At 54.2% G+C, this 21,346-nt stretch overlaps 13 protein-coding genes across 13 annotated transcripts; 10 read left to right on the top strand and 3 right to left on the bottom strand.

Moving 5' to 3' along the window:
• Nucleotides 1–542: 542 nt before the first annotated feature.
• Nucleotides 543–950, top strand: CLAFUR5_13215 (uncharacterized protein; the record flags this gene model as incomplete). Its single annotated transcript, XM_047912363.1, has 1 exon — nt 543–950. One exon carries the CDS (start codon nt 543–545, stop codon nt 948–950), a length of 408 nt encoding a protein of 135 aa, XP_047768363.1.
• An 826-nt stretch (nt 951–1,776) lies between these two features.
• Nucleotides 1,777–3,094, top strand: CLAFUR5_13214 (O-methyltransferase gsfC; the record flags this gene model as incomplete). The annotated part of the gene is made up of 2 exons (XM_047912362.1): nt 1,777–1,789; nt 1,938–3,094. The coding sequence occupies 2 exons, from the start codon at nt 1,777–1,779 to the stop codon at nt 3,092–3,094; spliced, it is 1,170 nt and encodes a 389-aa protein (XP_047768364.1).
• Nucleotides 3,095–3,355: 261 nt separating this feature from the next.
• CLAFUR5_13213 (uncharacterized protein) lies at nt 3,356–3,897 on the top strand (the record flags this gene model as incomplete). The annotated part of the gene is made up of 2 exons (XM_047912361.1): nt 3,356–3,376; nt 3,427–3,897. The coding sequence occupies 2 exons, from the start codon at nt 3,356–3,358 to the stop codon at nt 3,895–3,897; spliced, it is 492 nt and encodes a 163-aa protein (XP_047768357.1).
• A 493-nt stretch (nt 3,898–4,390) lies between these two features.
• Nucleotides 4,391–4,996, top strand: CLAFUR5_13212 (uncharacterized protein; the record flags this gene model as incomplete). Its single annotated transcript, XM_047912360.1, has 1 exon — nt 4,391–4,996. The coding sequence occupies one exon, from the start codon at nt 4,391–4,393 to the stop codon at nt 4,994–4,996; it is 606 nt and encodes a 201-aa protein (XP_047768358.1).
• A 1,139-nt stretch (nt 4,997–6,135) lies between these two features.
• Nucleotides 6,136–6,693, top strand: CLAFUR5_13211 (uncharacterized protein; the record flags this gene model as incomplete). Its single annotated transcript, XM_047912359.1, has 2 exons — nt 6,136–6,180; nt 6,232–6,693. The coding sequence occupies 2 exons, from the start codon at nt 6,136–6,138 to the stop codon at nt 6,691–6,693; spliced, it is 507 nt and encodes a 168-aa protein (XP_047768359.1).
• Nucleotides 6,694–6,923: 230 nt separating this feature from the next.
• Nucleotides 6,924–7,499, top strand: CLAFUR5_13210 (uncharacterized protein; the record flags this gene model as incomplete). The annotated part of the gene is made up of 2 exons (XM_047912358.1): nt 6,924–6,971; nt 7,020–7,499. The coding sequence occupies 2 exons, from the start codon at nt 6,924–6,926 to the stop codon at nt 7,497–7,499; spliced, it is 528 nt and encodes a 175-aa protein (XP_047768360.1).
• Nucleotides 7,500–8,813: 1,314 nt separating this feature from the next.
• CLAFUR5_13209 (eRF1 methyltransferase catalytic subunit MTQ2) lies at nt 8,814–9,572 on the top strand (the record flags this gene model as incomplete). Its single annotated transcript, XM_047912357.1, has 1 exon — nt 8,814–9,572. One exon carries the CDS (start codon nt 8,814–8,816, stop codon nt 9,570–9,572), a length of 759 nt encoding a protein of 252 aa, XP_047767992.1.
• Nucleotides 9,573–9,588: 16 nt separating this feature from the next.
• CLAFUR5_13208 (uncharacterized protein) lies at nt 9,589–11,587 on the bottom strand (the record flags this gene model as incomplete). Its single annotated transcript, XM_047912356.1, has 2 exons — nt 9,589–11,403; nt 11,552–11,587. The coding sequence occupies 2 exons, from the start codon at nt 11,585–11,587 to the stop codon at nt 9,589–9,591; spliced, it is 1,851 nt and encodes a 616-aa protein (XP_047767991.1).
• A 1,101-nt stretch (nt 11,588–12,688) lies between these two features.
• Nucleotides 12,689–14,101, top strand: CLAFUR5_13207 (Taurine hydroxylase-like protein SAT17; the record flags this gene model as incomplete). Its single annotated transcript, XM_047912355.1, has 5 exons — nt 12,689–12,988; nt 13,035–13,241; nt 13,294–13,779; nt 13,836–13,906; nt 13,975–14,101. The coding sequence occupies 5 exons, from the start codon at nt 12,689–12,691 to the stop codon at nt 14,099–14,101; spliced, it is 1,191 nt and encodes a 396-aa protein (XP_047767986.1).
• A 966-nt stretch (nt 14,102–15,067) lies between these two features.
• CLAFUR5_13206 (uncharacterized protein) lies at nt 15,068–16,249 on the top strand (the record flags this gene model as incomplete). The annotated part of the gene is made up of 3 exons (XM_047912354.1): nt 15,068–15,241; nt 15,307–15,416; nt 15,466–16,249. 3 exons carry the CDS (start codon nt 15,068–15,070, stop codon nt 16,247–16,249), a joined length of 1,068 nt encoding a protein of 355 aa, XP_047767985.1.
• A 451-nt stretch (nt 16,250–16,700) lies between these two features.
• On the bottom strand, nt 16,701–18,042 carry CLAFUR5_13205 (uncharacterized protein; the record flags this gene model as incomplete). The annotated part of the gene is made up of 3 exons (XM_047912353.1): nt 16,701–16,920; nt 16,957–17,720; nt 17,803–18,042. The coding sequence occupies 3 exons, from the start codon at nt 18,040–18,042 to the stop codon at nt 16,701–16,703; spliced, it is 1,224 nt and encodes a 407-aa protein (XP_047767984.1).
• Nucleotides 18,043–18,539: 497 nt separating this feature from the next.
• Nucleotides 18,540–20,260, bottom strand: CLAFUR5_13204 (Nucleolar protein 56; the record flags this gene model as incomplete). The annotated part of the gene is made up of 2 exons (XM_047912352.1): nt 18,540–18,920; nt 18,974–20,260. The coding sequence occupies 2 exons, from the start codon at nt 20,258–20,260 to the stop codon at nt 18,540–18,542; spliced, it is 1,668 nt and encodes a 555-aa protein (XP_047767983.1).
• Nucleotides 20,261–20,558: 298 nt separating this feature from the next.
• CLAFUR5_13203 (NADH dehydrogenase [ubiquinone] 1 alpha subcomplex subunit 13) lies at nt 20,559–21,029 on the top strand (the record flags this gene model as incomplete). Its single annotated transcript, XM_047912351.1, has 3 exons — nt 20,559–20,716; nt 20,773–20,925; nt 20,981–21,029. The coding sequence occupies 3 exons, from the start codon at nt 20,559–20,561 to the stop codon at nt 21,027–21,029; spliced, it is 360 nt and encodes a 119-aa protein (XP_047767990.1).
• Nucleotides 21,030–21,346: the final 317 nt, after the last annotated feature.

Here is a 21,346-nt window from a genome sequence, read left to right as displayed (position 1 = left end):
GACGCGCTAAGCGACGCGCTAAGCGACGCGCTAAGCGACGCGTCGTGGCGTCCCGCGATTTGTCCTTCCTGCCTGATTGCTGCCTGACTGTGAACCCGCGGACGTGCCTGCTGGACGGTGCGTCAACGTCGTGTCAAACATGCCGGGAATGCCGGTGACAGAAGCCAAAGCCAGTCCGAGATGAAGGAACTGTGCGACTGGGACTTCCTGAGTTCGCTGACATGATCAATGGCTGTCGTTAAGAGAGCTTTGCTCATCTACTGCTCCCACTGCACCAGCTAATTCACAAGGGCCTTGGTCTACACCACCTTCCCTGCTACCATTGCGTCAGACTTGGATTTTTCGCAAGCAGGTGACAATCTCTAGGTCATGTTATAGCTTTGGCCATGGCCGCACTGCTTCATATCTTATTCCTGCGCCATTGCTGCTGCAAAGGCTTCGTCGTGGTCTGCTGCGACAATTTCGCTGAACAGCTGACGATCCCCGGCTACTGACTTGACGTTTTCACGCATCTCCGAACCCCACGAGTGCATCATCAAGACATGGCAACCTACCAACCATGTTCGTTTCCACGGCCACCATCGAAGGAGGAGTCCAGTATATTCACCAAAGTCAAATACCAGCTCCATCTGGCCTACTACCGCTATGAAGTCAATACTGGTCAATATGTCATGTCACCTGGAGAGAAGCTCACATACAACCTCGTCGTGTTCTCATTACTGGGTCTCTTCTTCTTTGCAGTATCCTACTGCCTTCCACGCTCAGCGATTGCCGCAATCCACAGACTGGTGTACGACCTGACTGGCCACCGGCAAGCTCTCATCAACATCCTGCGAGCTATGGATGGAGTAGTGCAGCAGAGCTCAGGTGGAGTCATTGCACGTCTGAAAGGCGCGGGAGTCGTGGTCGCACTCAACTCGAACGACACCGATGTATTTGCGATGCGCTGAAGCAGTGCGCCAATCAGTGAAGAAGGTCATCACTACTGGCCTCCAGTTGAGAATCTATCAAGAGGGCTGCAGAAGCAAGCTCGCTACAACAGTGTACAAAGATCGTGTGTGGAGGTGGCCTCCATCCGATGCCTGGCCACACAGTCGACGTCGTCTTATCCAGTAAATGTTCACGGTTCTGTCACACCGATCTTTCGTTGGAACTTGGCCGAACATATATCCTCTTGACAGCGTCAGCATACGCAAGCAGTCGGATACAGCTATTTTCAACGACGTCTGTTCACAAAGGTATCATACTTGCGCCCACGATGCTGTGCTCAACTGCCGCGCTGCCCGAGAATGCACTACCAGGACGACGAACCTGGACGTGACGTCGAGGCATCATCGAAAACATTCTTGGCTCTCGGCGGCAGGACCATGTACAATGGACATCAACAGCTTTTGCTCCATAGAATGAAGGTTTCGTCAGGCCGACCGCGGGCTGCTTAAAGCTTACCAAGCTTCCACCCTCGCTCGCTAAAGGTCCAGAGGATGCACCAGCATAACCACTCAGCAACACGGACGAAACCCAATAACATCGACTCGATCGTGAGCGGCAAGCAATGTTGCCAAATCTCACGCTTTGCTGAAGCGGGAAATATGTGGTTTAAGCTTTCACCCTCGCTCGGTAAAGGTCCGACGGATGCGCTGTAGGCGCGCTAGCATACTCCGTCCAAAAGCCATACCACCGGCCATGGGCAGCCTCACCACGCTACGGTCCCTGCAGTTTGCAACATCTTTCGTGATAGCAGAGAGGAAAAAATATGTCAAGACGTCTGACCCCACCATGACCTGGCTTCGTACATTATTCTCCCCACTCACAAATATCCCCTGCCTACCTCACGACCACCATACCTCGAACAATTGACACTATGTCGCACTGACAAGAAATCACCGCTGCTATCACCACCCTCCAGTCCTCCCCCTCCATCTACGATCCTAATACAGGTTCCCCAACTGCCCGAGCAGCCCTCATCTCCCAAGCAAAAGACCTCATCACCTCCCTCCAGACCCCACAACAACACGTTCTACAACTCTCCTCCGATGCCGTCTCCCTCATCGCCCTCCGTACGATCATGCGAATCGGGGTCCTCGAAGCACTGCCTATGTCCGGCAGCATCTCCCTCCTCAATCTAGCAGAGGCAACATCTTGCCAAACCTCCCTCCTGTCCCGCCTCCTTCGTGTTCTGGTCGGGAACCGCTTCCTAAGTCAGGACGGTGAGGGAGGGTATAGCCATACCGACATTAGCAGAGGGTACCTGGGACAGGCAGGAGTCTGGTTCACGGACAATCTGTATCAACCAGTGCTTGAAGCACTTTTCCAGTTTCCCTTGGGGTGCATGGATGCCGAGACCGAGAAGCTGCGTGCTGATGGCTATCGTTTCGCGGAGCCTGATGATACGAGGCATAACCCAAGGGTCTGGGCTTGGGGCAGGGGTGGGGAGAATATTTGGGACATCTTCGCAAAGGAACACCCAGAAGCGATGGGGAAGTTCCAGCAGGGGATTGGGATGGTGGGGGATAATGTTCCCGTGACGGGCGTGTATGACTTTGGAAAGCTGAGTGCTGGCAATGACGATGGGGAACGAAAGGTCCTGGTCGACGTAGGTGGAGGCATTGGACAATGTCTCTGTGAGATCGTGCGAGTCCATCCAGAAATCGCCGCGAGTCGATGTGTGCTCCAAGAACAAGCCCCCCTCATCGCCCTCGCCTCGCAAAACCCCTCCCTGCCACCAGACATCCTAAAAATGCCGCACGACTTCTGGACCCTTCAACACATCAAAGGCGCCAAGGCATACTTCATGCGCTGGATCCTACACGACTACTCCGACTCCGCCGCCACCAAAATCCTACAGCACATCGTGGCCGCGATGGCGCCGGATTCGAGAGTTCTGATTTCTGAGGTCGTGGTGCCGGAGCGACTGAATGAGGAGAGTATGTTAGTGGGGACTATGGATATGTTCATGCTGGTGATTGGAGGGAAGGAGAGGACGTTGGGGGAGTTGGAGGTGGGGAGGGTGGGGAGGGTGGGGTTGAGGATTGGGAGGGTTTGGAGTACGGGGGGGGGGGCGTGTCGGTGTACGGTTGAGGCGGTTTTGGGGTAGGTTGATGAGGTTTATGAGCCGAGTATTGGATGGTCATGCTATTGTTATCTACCCTGGTATGGGACGCTTCACATGCCAACCCTGCAGACTTATGCCTCAGGCGTTTGGGCTTTTTGTGAATCGTGGTGAATAGAGGGTGGTTGCCAAAGTATAAGAGTCGGCACTTTCATCGCGACTTTCTTGGACTTCACATCAACATTCGCACCGCCAATAGACACTCACTCGAGCTCCGCGCTATCTGTGCAACACACGAGCGACACGATGGCTCCCCAACAGGTCAAGGTGAGCATACAAGACTTCGATGATGATGCACAATCACTGACTTCACACAGCCATTCCGTCTTCTCGACCTTCCACCAGAGTTGTGGAGCAAGATCGGCCAGCTCATTGTTGATGACGCCAGCACCGTTACTGAAAAGAAGCTCTACTGGATTCATCACCCGTACCCATCTTCGGCACAAGAGCTGGCAGAAATCCAGCAACCAGCGACAACACGTACATGCAGCATCCTGCGAGCGGAGCTCTTGCCATACTACTACCAGAGCAAGATCTCGATCAGCGTCATCGCAAGTTCTTTGGCATCAAGGGTGGTGGGCAAATGGCTTAGGATGATCGGTTCGAAGAACAGGAGTGTCGTCACAGGCGTCTGGCTGACACTATACGGGACCCGCGATAAGCAGAGTCAGCTCTTGAGGGAAGATTTCCAGGTCGACTTTCAGCTTAGTTGGACTGCACGACGCGAGAGAGAACGTGGTCTGTACGGAAGAGAGCAAGACTACGTGAGCTTGGAGTTTCTCGCGTGATGTCGAGGGAATGTGATGAGCGTTGGTGCGAAGGGATAGACGTAGGTCCACGTTTAGACATGGGACCTCGATCGGACAATCCTGAGGCATGAGCACCCTGAAGGACACCAAGCTACACTGTCTCAGAGTATAGTTATCAAGTCAAATGCAGATTTCCTCCAAGGCTGAGGCGCTTCTTAGAGACTTTGTGGGTTGTGCCGCGAGCAAGTCGAGCTTGGCAAACACATGTGATACTCGAGCTCAAAGCGTCGGCTGCTCTTATGAATTGCAAAACTTCGCTTCTACATAGATTCATAATTTTTCAGTCCACATTCAGCCTCTCATCTCTCCAAGCCCACGAATACCTCACGAAACCACCTCACACGACTAAGACACACGACCACCACATACGACAACCTAGCCCGGCCGCCTGGCCCGGCCGCCTCGCCCGATCACCAAAACGGGTACAGACATAGTGGCGAGCTCCGCAAAGACCAGGATCATCACCGACAACATGACGACCACCACAGACATCAAGGCACGTATTTTGCTAGGTCGAGGTGGTGAGGTCGCTAACACTACCAAGCCTTTTCCTCTTCTCGACCTTCCACCAGAGTTATGGAGCAAGATCGGCAAACTTGTTGTCGACCAGAGCGACAAAGTCACTGATAGTACCATCGTGCTGATCACGCAATCATCCGACCCGCGAGAGCGAGCAAAGTATCGAGAAGAGATCGGGCAGCCAGCAATCACGCGCACATGTCAAGTCCTGCGAGCGGAGCTATTGCCGTACTACTACCGCAGCAAGATCTCGGTGCAGGTAATCGCGGGCTCCCTCGAGGTGGTCTCCGTAGGAAAGTGGCTCAGAAGTATCGGCGATAAGAATAGGAGCGCCCTAGCAAGGGTTTGGCTGAGGTGCTACTGGATTCACGATGAGCAGCTGCTAAGGAAGTACTTCAAGGTTCGATTTGACCTCGGTGAGACTGTGCAGCATGGTGTGCCTGGATGGACACATACCTACAGGCGAGTAAAGTTCTTGAGCGACGCACAAGAGATGTCACCAGGATGGGCGCGAGTACGCAAACTTGGGGGGGGGTCACATCCAGACATGGCAATTTGATGGGTCGTGCGTACCTAGGACTTGAGCAGTTTTGGTAATTTGGAATCACTCCGCGCCTTAGACTACATTTTTCGATCCAATCGCATATTTCTTGTACTTGCGTGCGCACGACTGCTAAATTCTCGGGTCATGACATCAGCCGTCCTAGCTTGGCGGGCATGTGAATGCCCGAGCTTAAAGCGTTAGCTGCATTCGTGACCTACATACCGGCGTTCCTACTCGAACCACATGCGAAAACTCACGAGTCGCACGATAGCACAGGAAAACAACAATGGCGACCACGAATGCTCGACTATACCTTGCTAATATATCGCAAGATCTTCCCACTACTCAAGCTCCCGCCGGGGCTTTGGAGCAAGATTGGCAAGCTCGTGGTCGACGCTGGCAGAGCTCGCGGACAATTCGCCATCGACTTCTCGACGCGATATCATATGGGGCCCCAGCATCGAAACGGCGATGTCCGTTCTCTGGCAAGACAACATCGATCAGATGTGTGCAGCCGTTAAACAGCCCGCCATCACTCGTGTCTGCAAGGTCTTGAGGGAGGAGCTGCTACCGTACTACTACAGGACCCAAATTGACTTGACTGCCGACGGCGGTATCGAAGACTGGCGACTTGTGGAGAGCTGGACTTGGACTATCGATAAGGTGAATCGAGCCAGCGTAGGTGGGGTGATCTGTAGGCCATCGTGGTCGGCATCAAGAGATTTGTTTCCAAGGCGCTGGATCATGAACTTTGCACGCTTTAAGGTCAATTTCGTGGAAGAGATGAGGGAAGCCGGGGTGAAGTGTTGGAATAAGGGTCAATTACGCTGAGGCTTCGTGCCGCATGAAGGTGATGAATCGAGCATCGAGGAGTGATGTGAGCATGACAGCGCGAGACGAGGCTTGTTGTCAACTCTTGGGCGACGCTGGGATAATGCTCCATATTAGCCTTACTAGCACATAATCATCTAGCGCCATGTCATTCACCGTCCGAATATGCGTCACAAACTTCCGCGTCGATCATTCACTGCCGCGTCATGTGACATCTGTGCCTCTGTGATCTGTGCTTTCGTCCTTTCACGAGCCATCTATAAAGCTTCGTTCTGACTTCACTCCACGGTCACACTTCCGGACCAAATCCCGACCGACCCAACATGGCCATCGACGATCAGGTGAAGATGCCTTCGAGTAAGCAGAAGGTATGTACGCATGTAATACCCACTCAGCGCATTCCGCTGACACAACTCCAGCGTACCAGCCTCCTCGACCTTCCCGCTGAGATCTGGTCTCAGATCGGCAAACTCGTGATCGACGACACCCTCAGCTACACTTACACCATGGCCATCCAAAGACCTCCAGAGCGACCTCACCAACCTCCCATCACTCGGGTCTGCCGAGTCCTCCGCGTCGAGCTTTTGCACTACTTCTACAGCACCAAGATCGATATTTGTGGAGCTTTCGAGGTACCAGCATCGTCACATATCAGCCTCGTCAAGGTTGGCAACTGGTTGAGACAAATGGGACCGGACAATCGGAGGTCACTGAGAGGTGTGGCGGTTCGTGGACCCGAGACTCTAGGGGCCAAGGGCAAGAAGCAAGGGTGGAGGTACAGTCCAGGGTGGGGATTCGATTTTGAGCTTGGAGAGGGCAAGCCAGTTGCGGCTCCCTATGGTTGTCCGTGGTATGAGTTCGAGGTGAAGTTTCTCTATTGAGTGAGTCGGGCCTGTTGCGCACGTATGATGGCCGAGGCTTCATGCAATTGTCGGAGAGAGAAGTGAGCGAGCGTTCTTAGCGTAGGTAGTTGTGCTCTGTATCGCTCCTGCCTCCAGCTGAGTCCTGAAACGTTGTCCGTGCTTCTCGCGTAACGCGCTTGCTTCGACTTCACTTGCTCAACTCTCTTGATCCCCACCCACCCAACGCTCCTTTTCACACCACCGCCACGATGGTCACTACGAGACGCATGCTGCGGGCTGACGTCCAAGATCCAAAGGTATGTGCAGTCTTGACAATACTGGGTTGCATGCACTGACAGGAACAGAAGCAACCATTTCCCCTTCTCGTCCTTCCGCCAGAAATCTGGTGCGAAATTGGCAAGCTCGTCGTCGACGCCGGTCCATTCCTTAGACTCAGAGACATCGACAACCTGTCGCCCCTGGCGAAGTTGGGCCGACCAGCGACATGGCATCAACCACCAATCACCCGCGTGTGCACAGCACTCCGCCACGAACTGCTATCCTACTACTACAATACCAAAGTCCGCACAAGCCATGGTCAAGGTCTCCGCTTGCGTAATAGGACATTCTGGGCCAGTGACGCCAATTCCATCTACAAGTGGCTGCATGCCATTGGACGGGAGAACAGGAAGGATGTTAGAGGCTTGCTGTTGTACCGCTGGTCAGAGGAGAAAAGACCCAGCGCGCAAGAGCTTGCACAAAGCTGGAAACTCCATATCGAGCTTGGAGAGGAGGGCACGGCACGCTTCGGATGGCGGGTTCATCCTGTGAAATTCCTTCAATGAGTGTGGGCGGTGTACACGACGGCGATGTCGCGTAAAGATCATGCGTGGGCGACCAGCGAACAGGGAAAGTAGCTTCGAATGATTGCAGCTGGCTTCGTGTCTCGGTAGTCGATAGCACAATAAAACAGGAGATCAAAGCACCCGACATGGCTCGGCTCGCGTCAAGACAGTATGGCCGCTGCCCACTTCTCTCGCAATCCTATCGCCTGAAGCAAAGCAGGAGCGGCCATTTTCGCCCTGTAGTGGAGTGACGATTACATCGGTCGGCATGAAGCAGAGCCGCGACGGGATTTCGAAGCAGAGAGCATCTACGATTGCTTCAATCGCCACGTTTCTCGGCCACCACGTCATTGTTGTGGGAAGGAAATAGTAGAATTGGCCTCGAAGTATGATTTTTCGGAACCTGCGGTCGTGACTCGCCACTCGCTCGATGCTATGTAGCCGACATAACGAGAGGTTCAATGGGTACGGCATGTCGATGTCTAGAACTAACTGAAGCAGGGAGCACATAGGCTTCGCATATTCCTAGGGCGCTCTCGTCGAATCACTCTTACGCCAAGCCCATGAGATCTGTGCCAGGTCCGACCCTTCATGTGGCCTTGGCATCCATATGAATACTATCGCTGCCATGCGAAGCTTCAATCTCGGCGCTCGTGGAGGACGTTGTGATGGACCTTCTCTTGACCGTGGCCTCGATAATGGACCCAGAGACCATGTCACGGACCATCTCTTCATCCAAGCTCTTCTACATGTTTGCGTTGACTCTTCACGTCTCTTTGGGGCACATCTGATGCTGTTCCTGCCTGGTCACATTGTCTCCCGAACCCTAATACTTGGTCGCTGCCAGACACGCGGACATAGTCGATTCAGAAGCTTTTACCATAGTACGCGTTCTGTTTTCGGGGACTCAGCCGTGTCAGGCAGACAGAATGAGGTTGCTCTTGGCGATCTTCTGTGTCGGAGCTCGATGTCCAGAACGTTCATGCTTGTTCGCAGGCCCCTTTGCACGCTAGTCCCAGACGGTCCGGATCTCTGACCCGACAACCTCGTTCTTTCCGTCCACACTTTGCCCAACAACATCAACATCAACATCCTCCGCGTCTCATCAGCCATCTACGCGAGTGACTTGATTCATCTCACTGTAAGCGACCACAATACGAAGGTAAGGCACATCTCCTGACACAAACCATGCATAGTAGGTCATTCGAAACATTTTCTCATCATACAAATCGCTGTCGATCTTGGTATCATCAAAAAGCCACCGCCACATTCAAATAACGCAGGTTCCAAAAGTTTTCTGCTCCCCGATACAAAATGCTTCCAACGCCATCAACATCCCATGTCAATTACGACCAGATTTACGAGCCCGCAGAGGACTCGTACTTACTCTTGGACACCCTCTCCTCACCCAGTGAGACTGCATTTCTCAGGAATCACTTTCCAACAGGTACAAATGCACCTCTCCTCCTTGAAGTCGGACCGGGATCGGGCGTTGTACTAGCTTTCGTCACTGCAAATGCAGAGCACATCTTCGGGCGAACAGATGTTGCGGCGATGGGCGCGGATGTGAATATGTTCGCATGCAGAGCTACAGCACAAACAATCAAAGGCGCTATCCTTGAGAACAAGTCCAAAGCAGGCTCATTCCTGGATGTCATCTCCACCGATCTGACGAGCTCATTCGTGGCTGGTTGCGTGGATGTGCTCATCTTCAACCCGCCATATGTACCGACCGAAGAGCTGCCTCCGAACCCACAGGAAGCAGTGGCTGGAGTATCGCTGAACTCACACGAAGCTTTCGAGCGCGATTCGCACCTGCTAGCCCTTTCGTATGCTGGGGGCGCAGATGGTATGGAGACAACAAACCGCTTGCTGGCTCAGCTTCCCAATGTGCTGAGCAAAAGAGGCATCGCGTATGTATTACTTTGCGCGCAGAACAAGCCGAAGGATGTCGCAGCAAGAATCGGTGCATGGCCTGGCGGATGGTCGGTTGTACTGGTAGGATCCAGTGGCAAGCAAGCTGGCTGGGAGAAGCTGTGCATCCTGCGCATCCGGCGAGAGCAAAGAGACTGAAAGCTTCGATCCTTCACTATTCCAACTCGGCGCCATATCGATCATCCATACGGTAGTGGAAGTCCGAAAGGCCTTCATTCCAAGGCTCATTGGGACTGAACATCGAGTCATTGGCCTCACTCTTCGCCCAATACGGGTCCATCAGGTCATCGGAGAGATACTCTGACTTGGCCTTCTCTTTTGGGTTGTCCAGGGCCATGGGGTACAGGTTGATGTCAAACTCATCCTTGTCGTCGGCGATCCTGTCGTTGATACATCCGGTCTTGTACAGGACGACATCGCCAAGAGCTCGCCCTCGATGCTCATTCAAAATGTGCTCCAGATAATAGTCCATACCGTGGTACACGCCACTCTGCCCACCAAGAAACACACAGAAGAGGCATTTGAAGCTGTACTGATGCTTCACGACCACTTTCTGCTGGACATGCGACTTGGCCAAGAAGGGCCAGCGGAGCTTGATACCTTTCGCCTCGAAAATGAACACCTTGTTCCACATGACCTCCACGTTGGCGTTCGCGAAGGATGACCGGAAAGCGCACTTCGGCTGCAGACACGACAAATATTGCGCAGCATTCGCTGATGGATGTCTGGACCATGGATCGACCTCGCTCTTCTTTGTCATGGCGCCTTTGCGATCGCCGTTCTGCAACTTCCAGGCTCCTTTGCAGAATCCTAGGAACTCGTTATCGGGGTTCGGTGTTATGATCGCGGTGCTGTGATGCGGATTGCTGTTCGAGCGATGGGTCAGGACAGGCGACAGCGATGGACCTAACGATTGTGCACCATGGCCATTGTACACGGAGGCATTGTCTCGCGCTTGATCGGGTGCCAAAGCCACTGTCTCGCGTCGTTCCAGGCTCGGTTTAGTGCCCCAGATCTCCTCGGGATTGTCCTCCCACTCTTCGTAGCGGAACTTGGCCGATTGCTGCTGCGGTACTTGCTCTTGACTTACGCGCTGCTGTGGCGCTTGCTGTGATGGTGTGCTCGTTGGTCCAGAGAGAGAAGGCTGTCGAACTGGTTCCTCGGTGATCACGGCAGGCAGAACGCTGCCCTGTCGATTGTCTTTGACCTCGGAGCTATGCGTTCGATTGTGCTTGAGGAAATGGAGTATTGAGCTTCGTTTTCGGTGGTGTGCTTGGTGAGTCGGTTCGTCCGCACCTGAGGTAGTGTCCTCGCCGGAACCTTCTGCAGAGTGACTGAAGTCTCTGCTCCACGTCTTGTGGTGCCTGGCAGGTGCCAGAGTCTTGGTCTGGCTCTGTGATGGGAGTGATTGGTGCGTTTGGCTTCTCACGGGTTCTGGAGGTAGCGATTGGATTGTGTCCCTTCGCGCGGGCTCTGAAGGCGGCGTTACGATATCCGACTTACTCGAGTTCGGGGACATCGACTTCAGAGATTGCTGTTTGACGACTTGACCAGGATCTGCGTCTTGTTCCGGGGTTTGGGCTGAGAGCAACCTCTGCTTGAAGTCGTGCAACGCAGCTATGGTCTTATCTCGTCCTATGTCTGCCGCATCTACAAGGTATGTAAAGTCTGTTATGGCATGGTCGTCGTCAAATGCTGCATTGCGCAGCTTCTCCAGCAGACTGCTCTGGAGTTTTATGCATATCTGCTGCAGCGTAATGACCGCAATGGCGTCGCCATCGTCGAACGCCTTTCCGAAGCGGTTCAGCCCGCGCTGCTTCTCTTTCTCGATCTCATGCGGTGCTTGGTCGATCGATTCCTCGAGAAGTCGCGGCGGAGGCGGGGCTCGTTTCAGGGCGCGCTTGCGCTTGATCTTCTCGATGATGGCACCACCATCGTTGAAGGCTTGCTTAATGGCATCGAGGCATTGCTGCACGTCAACACAGCACGTCAGTCGCGACATTCGTCCCCGAAGTCTCGCTCATCTCGGGTAGGTGCTGCCAGTCTCCCAAGCCGCTGGGATCATGACTTCAGGTCTCGCGATGTGGGGTGATGTGCTCGTATGATCGTGAACTCACCGCGACGCCGACGTGTATTTCGCTTGACACGCTCATTGGGGCTGCCCGGATATAGCATGGACCACGTCTTACAGAGTACGCCTCTCGTGGCGTGGTGGCTAAGGGATTATAGCTGGCTCAAGCTTCGATTCCCCGTCGTGAGATGCTGCCTCTGCATGCGATGGGCGGCCTCGACCTTCAGCTCTGCGCCTCGGCGCGCCTCAGCCGCAGAAACCAACACGAATGACTCAGCCAGGCATGTGACGGGTGACATGGCGGAAGGATCCGATTGAGCTGTTCACAAGCATGGCATATCCGCTGATACGACGCTAAAGACGCTGCTATGCGAAGCCTGACGATGGCCACGTGCTGTTATGACGGCAGGCCTGCAGCAGTAGCACGATGCTTTCACGTGCAAAGTCTGCCTGAAACAGCACACGAATGGATATCCCCGCGAAGGGACAGTCAGCATCGATGTTCTTGGCTGAAGATGCCGCTTCCGCTTCCGATCGGGACGTCGCTTCACCGTTGACGCCGACAGACCACCCCACCTTTCCCGTCGCCTTCGGCCTCAGCAGCAACGACGAGTCACGACACTCGTCACGATCCCGATAAAGATACGATACGCCGCGTGGTAGATATCTCGGCGACCACAGCCTTCTGCCGGCCGCCTGACATGCGTCAAGGGAAGTCACCCGCCGACAAACCGAGAACAAAGCACCCCAATCGTGGGCCAACAATGCTGCCATCGACTTCACCAAGCCCCGCTTCGAAGACCGCCGGATGCATCACGACATTCCATGCTTGCACTTCGCGATTGGTGCGCTACTCTTCCTTTCAAGCACGCCATCAGCAAGATACCCTCCAGGTCTGCCATGTCTGAGCTCGTAGTCTTGGGCACCTTACCTACGATGGCGATTCTTACGCAACAAGTGGTAAACTCAGCGAGAGCTTGTCCTTAGCATCGGCCGACTGCCCGTCAAGATATATAGACCTCATCCCACTGCCACGATAAGATGGATCCGATTCTTATCGACGGCCTAGGCCTTTTGGATTATACTACACTGAAGACTGCTGGGGAACATCGTTTGCGGTATCACCTTGGACTATTATTCTCAAGACAATCAGAAGCCAACCATACACAGTCGTTGAATAATCATGGCAACTCTAGCACAGGCGCCGGTTGAGCCGCCTGTCTTTCGATACGATCAAGCCTCGAAAGCGGTCTTTCCAGATGGCATCAAAACAAGCGGACAGTGCCCGCCAACCTACGAGCAGCTAGTGCCATACAGCGAATTCCCAAAGGAAATCACAGGTCCAACCGTTTGGAAGAAGGAAGACTATGAGAATCACCCGGAGCGATGGGTTCATCGATTCAATGAAGATGAGGTGAAGGAGCTCCGCAAAGCTGCTGATGATTTTCTTGCATCTGGAACGCCCATGACTGGTATAACGAAGGTGAGATTGACTCTTGTTGCGAAAGGCCATGTCTGACGATCAGTAGGACAAGTTTCCACTTCCCAATATGGCCGGCTTCCTTGAACCAATGCGCAAAGAAATCCTCAATGGCAAAGGCTTCATTCTGTTCAAAGGCTTTCCAGTCCAAGAATGGGGGAACCACAAGAGTGCCGTTGCATACATGGGTTTGGGCACCTACCTAGGTTACTTCGTCTCGCAGAACGGCCTTGGCCACGTTCTCGGTCATGTGAAGGTGAGTCGACACACATGACTCTCTGCGAAGTGGAATACTAATGCAGTGGCAGGACACTGGAGCCGACCCAACACAAATCGACAAAGTCCGCATTTACCGCACTACCGCCCGCCAATTCTTCCACGCTGATGACTGCGACATCGTTGGTCTCCTCTGCGTCGCCAAGTCCCTCGAAGGTGGAGAGTCGGATATCGTCTCAGACCACCACGTCTTCAACACCCTGCAAAGAGAGCGTCCAGACGTAGTGGAAACTCTCACACAGCCAATCTGGTACTTCGACCGTAAAGGAGAAGTGTCAGCAGGCCAGGAGCCATACACGCGCCAGCCTGTATTCTACAAAGAGACCGGTAAAGATGGCAGGCTCTACACAAAGTGGGATCCATACTACGTCAAGTCGCTCAAGCGGTTCTCTGATACTGGTGCAATTCCACCACTTTCGGAGAAGCAACAGGAGGCTGCGCAAGTTTTGGAGGACACTTGTTTGCGCCTGTCGCTGCATATGGTCTTGGACATTGGTGATATACAGTTCTTGAGTAACGTATGGTCCCCAGCTCGACAGCAGGCATTGAGATACAAGCTAACACCTTTGGATAGGCTCACGTGCTTCACAGCCGCACGGCGTACAAGGACTATCCAGCACCTCACCCGAGGCGGCACCTGATGAGGTGAGTTTCGTTGCCTGTTATGCACTATATGCAATATCCGGACATTACTAACAGTATTGCGCCTGTAGACTCTGGCTCGCAACGCCAGAAGATGAGGGTGGCTGGAGACTGCCATTTGCCGACTCGAGGCATAAGAAGAGAGGTGGTGTGCAGGTCAACGATACTCCACCAAGGGCGCCGATAGATGCTGAATAGATGTTGTAATCTTGTTGAGAACACTCCGCTTGTATCACCACTGGTGTTCTCTTTCCATGAGTTGAGCCTGATCGCACAAGCGCTGAGCAACATGACCACAAGGATGCAGTCCCTGGGTCTTGGCATTTGCATTGCTCAGCCGGAGTCAGCCCAGCACAACATCCTCACAGGCATGCAAAGTTTCACGGCAGAGCAGCTGGCTGCTGGCCAGGCACTTCTCCGCACCCCGGCAGCCACCGCACCCCGGCACTATTTGTGTGTCTTGCACGTCGCCGTTGCGCCTCGGGGAGGGCATATCGGCGGGGCCTCTACCCCTGCCTCGTGAGGGCCCCCCCCCTCCTACCTGTTGCCGGCTCGAGTGCGCGGAAAAGATAGATACTAGGGGGTCTTCGAGGTGCAGTGTCGAGTAGCTAGAGACGCCGAGTGTGATCAAAATTTTGGTACACGCAAACTTGCTGGGGTGCGGTGGCTGCCGGGTGCGGAGAAGTGGTTGGCGAGCAGCTGTCAACAGTCACACAAGGTTCCGACCACCAAGAGCTCTTATCTTCATCGATCTCACAGCACCAATAACCGTCGCTCTCTACAACTCGGAGGATCCGGATACCACGGCTGCCGAAGATCCCGAGTGCCTCCAATCAACACCAGAAAATACCGACCGCTGATCGGCAACACCACAAGCATACAGTACTGTATCGATCTCTGTCAAAGCAACTCAAACTGCTTCGCGCGTACGATAACCGCACTCGGACGCGGATCACGCCTTGGCTACAGACCAGAATACACACAAAGTTTACAGTCCCTCCTGAATTCATGGGTCCATCCCAGTAGATCCATCCGACATCAGCCCGATAGGTCTCGAACAAAGCTTCATATATCAGCCCGACGAGTCTGACCAACATGATGGAGCCTCTCACGATCGTTTGTGCGTCCCCCTCCCGATTGACATCTAGCTGATGCTCGACCACCATGGCGATCCTCTACGGCGATGAAGGCGTGGAACTGATCTGGGTGACTTGGATCTGGTTCATCGTAGCGACGATTCTGTTTGCGATAAGGAGTTTCAATGCGTCGAGAGCGAGAGATGGGGTGCCGTCGTTGATTGGGGTTAGGTGGGATTTTTTGTTGATTGCGGTCGCGTTTGTGAGTGCTGCTCGGAGTCATACATACATACTCTATAGAGGGAACCCTGCTGATTGAGGTTATAGGCATTAGCGGTAATCGCCCAAGCGCTAGTCACAGTGAGCTACAACTACTCCACCGACGAAACGGTATCGGATCCGTTGAAGCAGTTGAGTCGGGTGCTGTACTACAGCATGTGAGTATGCACGCTTCGACACATGATCCAGCATACTAATACGTCGCAGAGTGGCACAAATGTGCGCCACCTTCTCCATGGCCTTTGGCCGCTTCAGCGTAATCGCCTTCCTCGCCGCCCTTCAAGGGACCGTCTCCCCCAAAGCCCGCAATATGCTCTTCGTCCTCGGTGGTCTTCAATTCATCGTCTCCACAGCGCAGGTCTTCATCACAATGCTGCAATGCGATCCTCCACGGAAGCTCTGGGATATTGCTACGCCTGGGACGTGTCCGCTGGACGATATCGAGATACAGTACAGTTACTTTTCTGGATCTTTTGGGGCTTTCGCGGATTTTGCCCTTGCGATATATCCGGCAGTGCTTATTATCGGGCCACTTCAGCAGATGAAGCTTAGTCTCAAGATCGGCATATGTTTTATCATGGCGGGAGGGGCTGTTGCGGGTGCTGCTGGGATCTGTATGGTGGTGTACGTTGAGGGTGTGTCGTATACTGGCGGATACGGGACGCTGCTCACTTGGGTCATGACGCAGACCTGGTTCATCGTCATCTTTGGATCCTTACCAGCTATACGACCCGTCTTTGTTACCATAGGAGAGTCCTATCGAAACCTGACTGCCAGACTGAGGAGCAGAAGTGACAAAAGGACGGCCGGCTCGAGCTGGGTGGAAATGCAGAACTCGCGCGGACACGGGTTTAACCGAAAGCGAGGTGAGTGGACTGCAAGTCAGACAGCGCTCTCCTCGGCGCCGCAACGGCCAGGGACCGCAAGGACTGCCCGGTCGGGAAGCGATACATTGGTGGACGAGGACGACATGTCGAGACTGGTGCCATGAGCCACCGCATCTGCCTACGGATGAGACAATGGGGACATACAGAGGAGTCTCAGGTTTGCTCCCGTGCAGGAGCTCGATCATTCATCACACCGCAAAACCTTCGCGTGACAAGCAGACACGGAAGCAACGGCGCTGTATCGTACGATACACCACAGTTGACAAGCCGCACCGCTCCGTCTCGAGCCCAGATCCGCGTCGTGTATGCTGTCCCAAGCCACCAGACGCTCAGATAGTCGAGCAAGCCACAGATATCGGAGGACCATCTGGTCGGACACACCGCGTCCATTCCAGGTTATGCGGATCCAGTCATGGTATGGGGTGGGGTCCCTAGGCATAAAGTCTGCCACCTAGGCGCCGGTACTGCGATGCGGGCCCTGGCCATGCCTGGGTCCATGGAAGGGCTCATTAGCAATAGAGGCAGGTCAGACCGTGGTTGAATCTTGCGCCAAGGCTACTTCTTCTTCTCCGTCTTGAGCTCCTTCACCTCCCTGCTCAATCGGACCACCTCCACCATCAACCACTCCATGACCTCACGATCGGTAGCGCCCTCCCCCGGCGCAAAGGATGCTTCATCTGGCTCCTCCTTTGCTTCACCGTCACTACTATTCGCCTCCTTCTGCCGCGTCTTCTTTGTAGCGCGCAAACGTTCCACAAGGTCGTTCAGAAATGGACTGCTCCAGTTACAAAGTTGCAACTTGCTCACTTACTCGCGGAATTTCGCATCGGGCACAATTGAAACAATATCGTCATGCCCGATCAAATCCCTGATTTCTTTGATTGCCATGTCACGTTGGTGCTGGGTTGGTGTTGAGACGGCTCCGACATGTGAATAGCTTTTGTCTTTGATATTTTTCCTGTAGTCGTGCCAGATCTGTGGGTCGATAGCTGGATAAGACTCTTCTTCGGACTTGGACTGTTCCTCCTCGGAAGATCCAGGAGTGGTGGGCTCGGTGGTGTCATTTTCACGGTCAAGGTCTTTGTCGTCGCCGGTGTTCTGTTCGTTGCTGCTTGTGTGGCTTTCGCTGCTGTACTTGGCTTGGTCGCTGGTATGCTGTTGGTTGCCGCCGGACTGTTGATCGCCGGCATCTTGCTTGCTACTTTCTCCACTGCTTTGGCTTTCGGTGTGTCTATTGCTCTGCTCGTCATGGTTCCCCCATTCTCCCACAGCTCTGACTGGCGTTCGAGCATCGACCGGCACCCCAGAGGTCTGCTCGGCACTGGCTCTAGGTTTAGGCGTGACAGTGGCTGTACTTGGTCGAGTCATCTGAGCGACTTCCGGCACATGCTGTGCATCCTGTAGCCGCTCAGCACCATTCTCATCTGTACTGTCTTTGGTCGTGGCCGGGACCGAATGATGCAATTCACTTGATTCCTGGAACGACTCTGTTCGTCTCCTCTTTGGATCGCGCTGTGGAGACGGAGAAAGAGCAGCGCTACTTCGCCATGATTCACCACGCTGGAGACCTCCTGACTGTGAGACGGTGCTCAACCTGCGGGAGTCTGGTTGACTGTCAGCGAATATGCAAGCGGACAAGTGCACGTCGTCAACGAACCTCTCTCGACAGTTGATCACCATAATCGAGCTGCGGTCCTCGACGGCCTGCTGGAGGAGCGCTATCAGGGTTAGTGTAAGATGGTATAGATGGGTTGTTGACGCCGTGGTAAGTTGCAAGACTTCTGCCACTGTGCCGATGACTGTTCGCATAAGACGGTATGTATGCATCGTCCTGGTCGTGCAGGTGTGGATGGTCGTTGTCGTACGGATAGTTCGCATGAGGTGCTAGGTACGGCATGATCTGTCTCGAACTTCGGTCTCAGCGTCGTTGGTAGATCAGAAGGTCTCTGGGCTGTGAAGTGTTCTCATCACAAGAGGATCAGCATTGCCTTCCTATCTCTTGTACCCTTGTGCGTCGATTGCCTTGCTGTGCAAGGCGTTCGTGCAAACATCGCGCGCCAGCAACATGCACGGCTGTCTCCTCGTGAGACAGCATTGGTGAGTGTGAGCCAGACAAACGTAGCGTGAGAGTGTATCTTTGCACTTTCGTGGGAGGATGTCGTAGACATAAAGATGCAGATCTCATGCAGGTCGTGCTCGAGGGAGCGACTAAGGCGTGAAGATTTCATTCGTGCAGTATACATACCCGATCAATATGCGACAAACTTCGCTCTAGTCCTTCATGTTGAGCGAGACACTTTGCTTGCACTTACAGTGTCCAAGACCAGAACTCCGTACCACGCCACAAACGCCTCACCTCCATCAAAGCAGACTATACATAAGACAAGTCAGAACTTACTCCGACTTGCTCTTCTTTTTCTTCTTCTTAATCTGCTCATCCGGCACCTCTCCCGCAGCCAGTGTCTCGCTCTTCCTCTTCTCCTTCTTCTCCTTCTTGAGCTTCTTCTCCACTGCCTCCTCGTCGACATCTGCCGCGGCCTCTTCTTGTAGCTTCTTGGCCTTCTTCGCCGCTTTTCGTGCGGCCTTGTCGTCGATCGTGGGCGCGTCTTCCATCTCGACGTCTTCCGACTTCGACTTCTTCTTCTTCTTCTCTTTGCGCTGCTTTTGCTCGGTCGCTGGTCCAGTCACGCCAGGTGCAGCAAGAGCGTCCTCGGCGCCGGCGTCGGTCAGGTCGTCGATGTCCATGCCTGCGAGGGTGGCGTCCATGGCGGCTTTCTGTGAAACTGTCAGTGTGCTGTGAATGGTGAAAGTTGTTGACTATGTCATACCATCGCATCTGCGTTCTTGGTTGGGTTAATGCCCTCGGCGTAGAATCGTAACCTCTCCTCAACCTGCCCCTTCAGTGCCTCGCCAAACTTGCGTGTAGGCTGCATGCTGAAGTTGTCAATACGCGAAGCGATAGAAGTCTTGTTGGCGAGGAAACGTGATATTCTGCCCTTGTTCTTCATGCCGGCGCGGCCGATGAACGAAGAGTGGTAGATGAGACCGTACTTGGGTGTGTTGCCCTTGGTCTTGAGGGCACGGAAAAGTGCCTTCTCGGCACCAAGGATCTGGACGGTCGATGCTGGGTATTTGGCGAGGTTGGTGAGGGAGCCGGCGTGCGAAATGAGACGAGCACCAACAGTCTCGCCGATGAGAGCTGCAAGGTTAGGTGCGACAACGCCCATCTTCGCAACAAGGTAGTTGCCCAGCGACTTGCGGTATGCAGTCAGATCTGCGGTGCGCTTCGCGAAGAGCATGACATTCTCCATGTCTGTCTCTGAGATTTCCTGACCCATGGATACTCGTGCAGCTTCAATGATAGCCCGTGCAGTGCTCTCATCGTCGTCCACAATCGCGGCCAACTCGTGCAGGCTGTCTTCCGACAGAGTCTTCTTGTCGCCAATGAACAGCGCACACTTGGCGTACTTGTGGTTCTCGCTGACGATCTTGACAAGCTCAGGGAAGTGCCAGCCGTACCATTCGCGCACTCTCATGGAGAAAGTGTTGACGGCCTTGTCGAGGTGGTCGATGGTCGCAATGGCCTGGATGATGTGGTTGTCGTTCTTCTGCACGCTGAACTTGACTTTAGCCCGCGAGTATGCGTGACCCAGACCAAGCTGTGCGCGTGAGATGTCGCCAGTCTGCAACTGCTTGAGCAGCTTCTCGGCGTGCAGTCGCAGGCCACGGAGCAGATCTGCCGCCAGCTCGCTCGTGTCTGGTGTCTCGCACTCCAGTCCCGTGAAGCCGGCCTTGATGCTACCCGCCAAGTTCTTGTCGCCCACAGCCAGCGTGATCTTGTTCTTCTTGCCGGCCTTGGGCAGATTCGCTTCGAGGACGGTCTTGAGGTAGTCGCTCATGATACCCTCCGACACGTCGTTGGCGTTCTCGAGCGCCTGGCTGGCCCCCTGGAATGGCGCAAAGGAGACGAGATGGATCATCTTGCCGAACTTGGCGAGATCTGTCTGCGCCTCCTGCACCTCTTTCGTGCGTGCGCCGACCTCATCGGACTGCAGCTTGACCTTGAAGATGGCATAGCCCACCGACGACTCGTGGAGGAGGAAGTCGACCGACATGGTGGGTGGGTGGTGGTGATGATGTCGGCGACGGTATTGATGGTGTTCGTTCGGTCGATTGTGACGTGTGTTCTCCAGCTATTCCCTCCGCATGCTCCGTCGCTCTCTGATCTTCGACTTCGACTGGGACAAATTCGCAGATGCAAAAAAGCTCAAGCTCGATTCTTGCGCTAGTGGAAGCACCCGATTGGCTGCTTCTGCTGTACCAACCTCACTGCTGCCACTGGACACATCCGCATCCACACCACCCGCTACCCACCACCCACCACCCACCGCTACCCCGCCCAACACCGCCGTCATGCCTCAGGATATGCCGCCCACGGGCGGCTACGAGCCAGTCCAATACCGCCGAAATCTGCCAGTCCGTGGCTTCAGACCTGCCTGGTACCTTGCGGCAGTCGCGGGAGTGATGACATATGGTTTCTACAGAGTCGGGCAGGGCATTAGAGAGCACAAGTACGGCAGTCAAGGGGACTTGCAGTGGCGGATATGAGGACTGATATATGTGACAGCGAACTTGCACGAGAGAAAATGTGGTCGCGAATCTACCTTATCCCACTACTACAAGCCGAGGAGGACCGCGACGCAGTACGGAGGCACTACGCACGGGAGAAGATGGAGCAGGAACTGCTTGGAAAGACTGCACCAGTATACAACAAGGATGTGTATGTCAAAGGAACGGGTCATGGCAGTATACCCGGGATTGCTGACATCCTACAGTTTCGTGCGACCGACATACGCAGTAACACCGGCCAATGTAACGAAGTAGAGACGCAAGGAAAGAGCATTGTACATATCACGGAGTTCAGGGAGTACCAATTGCGACCAAACACAGGTCTGCAATGCAATGCCATGTTCCTATGTTCCAGCAGTACCGGAGTCAAGAGTCTTGACCCAGAACACACTTGCAACCTAGCTGCTAATCTTTCGAGCTGACGGGTCACAGACTTATCTCTTAGATCCAGCATTCCTCCACCACTTCCGCTATTCGCCCTCGCCCAACGCGCCTCGCTCAAGGCTGCCGAAATGCCTCCGGGTCCTTAGACAACAGCACCATACTCCAGGACACTTCCCAAATCCGTTCTC

Source organism: Fulvia fulva, chromosome 11, assembly GCF_020509005.1.
Source record: "Fulvia fulva chromosome 11, complete sequence".
In the NCBI taxonomy this organism is placed as follows: Eukaryota; Fungi; Ascomycota; class Dothideomycetes; order Mycosphaerellales; family Mycosphaerellaceae; genus Fulvia; species Fulvia fulva.
Note: the sequence above shows the minus strand (reverse complement) of the source record. Positions and strands in the feature narration are given on the sequence as shown.